This window comes from Bidens hawaiensis, unplaced genomic scaffold (assembly GCF_021521415.1).
Source record: "Bidens hawaiensis isolate Kalapana, Puna unplaced genomic scaffold, B.hawaiensis_p1.1 tig00045248_1, whole genome shotgun sequence".
NCBI lineage: Eukaryota > Viridiplantae > Streptophyta > Magnoliopsida > Asterales > Asteraceae > Bidens > Bidens hawaiensis.
In genome coordinates this window covers 13,518-17,996 of record NW_027498028.1, presented here as the reverse complement: position 1 = coordinate 17,996, position 4,479 = coordinate 13,518, and the positions used below count along the sequence as shown (strand labels likewise).

At 45.9% G+C, this 4,479-nt stretch overlaps 1 protein-coding gene across 1 annotated transcript; it reads right to left on the bottom strand.

Moving 5' to 3' along the window:
- Positions 1-3,857: 3,857 nt before the first annotated feature.
- Positions 3,858-4,154, bottom strand: LOC143595483 (uncharacterized). Its single transcript, XM_077074477.1, has one exon. It carries the CDS (start codon positions 4,146-4,148, stop codon positions 3,858-3,860), a length of 291 nt encoding a protein of 96 aa, XP_076930592.1. The 5' UTR covers positions 4,149-4,154.
- Positions 4,155-4,479: the final 325 nt, after the last annotated feature.

The following is a 4,479-nucleotide window of genomic DNA, read 5'->3' as shown; positions in this document are numbered from 1 at the left end:
GACGAAGTCCACGTCTTCTGTGCGGGAGTATTTCCCGTCCGTGAGAATGACGGGGAAAGATAGGATACCCAAGGGGTGTTTGTGCTGCCGTCGAACCCTTCCATTGAGGCGTAAACCGTTTCCAGGCGTTCTTTGTCTTCGTCATCTAGCTTGTCGAAGAACTGCCTGTACATAACCGTTGACGAGGCGCCGTTGTCAGCAAGAGTGCGGGAAGTTATGTAATGCCCCAGCTGGCTTTTGATGACGATAGGGCCTTCCTTGCTGGGTCCTCCTGGCACTCGCGAGAAGCGCACCTCAGCTTCCTTCCATTCGCATGGTTCTGTCGTTCGTCTTTTTCTTCCTCTGATGTTGCCATGAACCATGTGGATGCTGATGTCAACGGGCTTTCGTCCGTTGCCTTTATACCGGTTATCATTCCTTCCTCCATTCTTGATTGATGCCACAAGGTGTGCAAGTCTTCCATCCTTGACGAATGTTTCAACAATATCCTTCAAGGATGTACACTCCTCTGTATTGTGACCCTTTGTCCCGTGGAAGTCACAGGATTTGCTCGGATCCGCATTAGGTCGCTGCCGGATCATTGGAGCTTTTGGCCATGGGAGTTTTTCGGTGGCAAATATTTCCGTGACGCTTTTGGTGAGTGGCGTCCATCGGTGTTTTCGGCTTGAAGGGTGCGTGTTATCCCTTCCGCCAACAAGAGGGCGAGAGCTGGATGAGGTGTCAAAGTTTACCCTTGACTGCCAAATACCTAGCTTCCTCTTTTTGTTCTGCCGGGCGATCCGAACATTGTTTTCTCTGGTCCTCTGCATGTAGAGGTGTGTACTCTGGGAAAGATCCCTACCCAGTTGCTTCTCCGTCTCGGCAAAGCGCTTGGCCGCCGTCATGATGGCATCCCATGTGGATGGCATGCCGTCCTTACCCGTCAACGTGCGGATAAGCTCTGGGTATTCGGCGCCCTGGATGAAAGCGGCGTGAACAAGATCTTCACTTATGTTGCCCAGACTCAGCTTTTTGGAGTTGAAGCGAGTGATGAAGTCTACTAAAGATTCATCTTCCTCTCTCACGCAGTTGAGGATCGTCCACTGGTTTTCAGTATATTTCCTCTGTTGACTGAAGTGTTGGCTGAACTTGTGTTGAAAGTCCGCCCAATCATATATGTGGTGGACCGGTAAACGATCAAACCACGCCCTGGCCGCTCCAACCAGCGTCATCTGGAACATATAACACCACGTGGGTTCCGTCCAGTTACTGACGGTTGCCCCCGCTATGAATCTGTTCAAGTGATCATCTGGGTCGGATAGACCATCATAAGTGCCGATGTTGGACATCTGTTTGGCACTTCTCGGAGCGATTGCTTCCGCAATGTCCATTGCAAACTTGGATGTTCCCGCATTTGCAGCAGTTGGTCTAAAGGTTTTGGAGAAGTCGCCTGGGTTTCCCCCCGCGTTCCTTGGTTTGAAGGTTTCTCCGAAATTCCTTCTTGGTTGGAAGTCCGTTTCCTTACGCTTCCCTTTCGCCCTATGGCGAGGGTTCGCGTCGGTGTCGGATTCCTACCCGGGGTAGTGTTCGTAAAATTTGTGTGACCGCCGGTGTTCCCCCCAGTAGCTGGGGTTGTGATTACCGGGGTTTCTTGGTCACTCACTGGCCTTGGGACCGGAGTATCGTTAACCATCTTTTCAGAGGTTTTGAAAAAACTGAAAAAGTAGTTCTAGCTTTTATGCACGGATGGCGCCAATGAAGAAACACTAGGTGACCCCGAGTAGATTATGGATAATCTGGGGGTTAAGTAATGTTTCCCACGAGGGTTAGGTCCGGCAAAGAAGGATGTTCTTCAGATGACCTGCAAAACAGACACCGTGAGCTCGTCACTGAGAAGGGGGGGTTCCTCCTTGTGACCACCCTCCGGCGTGAGAATCAGACTAGATTGCTCTGAATATAAGTGTATATTGAGAGAAATAGCTAGTGAAGGTAAGATACAAGATGATCATACCGTTCCAAGGTGTTGGAGTATTTATAGCCGAAGGTAGGTTTCCAAGCAGGTACAGCCAGCTGTATAATATTCCTGTTCTACCAACTATGGGCTATGCACGTGCCATGCTGGTTGGTGGGTAGGCAGCGACTGATAGTGACAAGGCCGGCTGTGTACTGTTCCCTTTCCACCAACTGCAGGCTATGTGCGTGCCACGACAAGGGTTGGTGAGTAAGCAGCGGCTAATAGTGACAAACAGTACTAGAGCATGCTCCTCCTCGTACTGTTGTCGGAGAGCTGTCACCCTGTGATTGGTTCATGGGCTGCTTTGGTCAGATCTTGTCTATTTTGTCCATACCTTGGTAGGTATAGTACAAAAGATCTTCCAGAAGCATACGGACTGGCTCATTTGGGCGGGAGTATTCCCGCCTTTGGGCGGGAGTGTTCCCGGCTTGCTCAGTGACATTACTGAATTATTTAAGAGTTAAGTGCCTTGTGCGTGTAGCCTTGCTGTGCGGGTAGCCTTCCCTGATGGCTAGTACCGTTACTGCGGGAACAGGCGGAGTACGTCGACCATTGGGAGGCTTTTCCTGCGGGAACAGCTTGCGTACTGCGCGTAAGGACGTCACGTCTCTGAGCATGGTGGGTCCTGCGGATCCAGTTGGTTTCTGCGCAGACGTCTCTCTTCAAGGTGAGTCTTGCAAGTTTAGCCTTTGCGCAGACGTCCCTGTTGAAGGTGAGTCTTGCGGTTTCAACTGCGCAGACGTCCCTCTTTGAGGTGAGTCTTGCGGGTCCAACTGGGCTCTGCTGGGACCTACCTCTTCACTGTTCAATTCGATTCCTCACTATAAACTAATATAACTCATGCAAATAGCACGTCACCCAAATTCCAGATTGCAAATTCTGTTTATACCCAAATGGGTAAAGTAGTTGCATGAAGAACCATATGGCAGTCATGGAACATCTGATTAGAAGTTAATGTTAAATTTAAACTCACATGACTTTTAATCCATTGAGAGATAGTGGCAGCATATTATCAAGACGAATGACTTTAGGCAAACCCAAATTCCTTCTTATTCATGAACCACTTCTTATACATGCCATAACTTATATGTAAGCCACTTCTTAAGTCGATTAGAGTTTAAAAGGTAAAAAGTCGAGAGATAAAAAGACACCATAGTAACCAAAAAGCGAATCAACACAATGAAAAAAGAAGCCTTGAAGATAATTACCCAACTAATCATCCAGACTATAAAGTTCTAAAATTACCAGCAATTCATTTACCTGTTGGTTGCCAAAACCCGTCAATGACGAATTAATAATACTAATCAATATTAAAGCAACATAACAGCAACATTTTGGCATTAACAGAAAGGGAAAAAAATTTTAATTTGGAGCAAAATGCCTATATATCTTCAACCATAACTAATCTGATCAGAACAAGTTAAAAAGTATTTGGATGTCATCTTCCCAAAGCCCAAAGCATAATTCTTAATACGTTTGTGTCTCTGGTGTTCTTAATCACTCCTAATTAGGGGTGTGGAAAAAATAACGAAAAACCAAAAAACTCCCATAACTTAACCATATCAGTAACTAAAAAGAAAAAAAAGACACTAGGATTTCTCAGAATCGAATCAATTTCGGTTGAATTCAATTCGGTTATGGATGAAAAGATTTCAATTGCGAACAAATCAATCCAAACAAACAGAGCATCCTACATCCGAACAATTTAACTCCAAATCTAAAATTATTCAAGAACACCATCATGTGAACAATAATAACAATAAGCATGCCACATAATAACTAGGGTTTGATTAAACAAAAGTCTTTTGTAAAACTGAAGACATAACTTATAAAGAAGCAAGAAATAACAATTCCCATCCATCCATCAAAAGACGACGCGAAATTGCGGTGCGTCGGAGCCGGCGGCGGGAAGAATCTCCCAACGGCAAGGCTCGAGGTCGTCGGAGACAGGGCAGTAGCCGGCGAGAGTTACCTTATCAGATGAGGCAGCAACAGACCCGAATTCGAAGACGGTGACGTCAACGTTAGACGCAGGTCGAGAGACTTCGACAGCGCCGTTCATGTCCACAGGTGCTTTGTCCGTGGGTTTATGATTATTGGTTGTTAAAGTTGAAGCAGGTTCCTTGTTGCCTTTAAACCAAGAGAGAAGCCCCATTCGGAAAGTGGTTTGCCGGAGGATGAACACGAAAACGGTAGATGGATGGATGGATGGGCAGAGAAGAGAGACTTCTGATTTAGGTGAATTCTGATTTATTTATATAGAGAGAATTGCAAATTAGCCCTCACACTATATAAGTTTATGGACTTAACTGCAGTTATGGTTAATATGATGAAATTTAAAACACAGCTTTTAATCCTGTAGCAGTTATTTCGTAAGGCAAGTGTGGTGGTCCATTTTTGCAATCGGGCCCCGCCGTGAATCCAAAGTTTGTTTATTGTGAAAAGACAATTATAACCTTGCAATTTGCAACCCTGTTGTGACACTT

What these genes read in the sequence shown, in the direction of transcription:
- LOC143595483 (XM_077074477.1), bottom strand. Translation starts at nt 4,148, where the DNA reads ATGGGGCTTCTCTCTTGGTTTAAAGGCAACAAGGAACCTGCTTCAACT.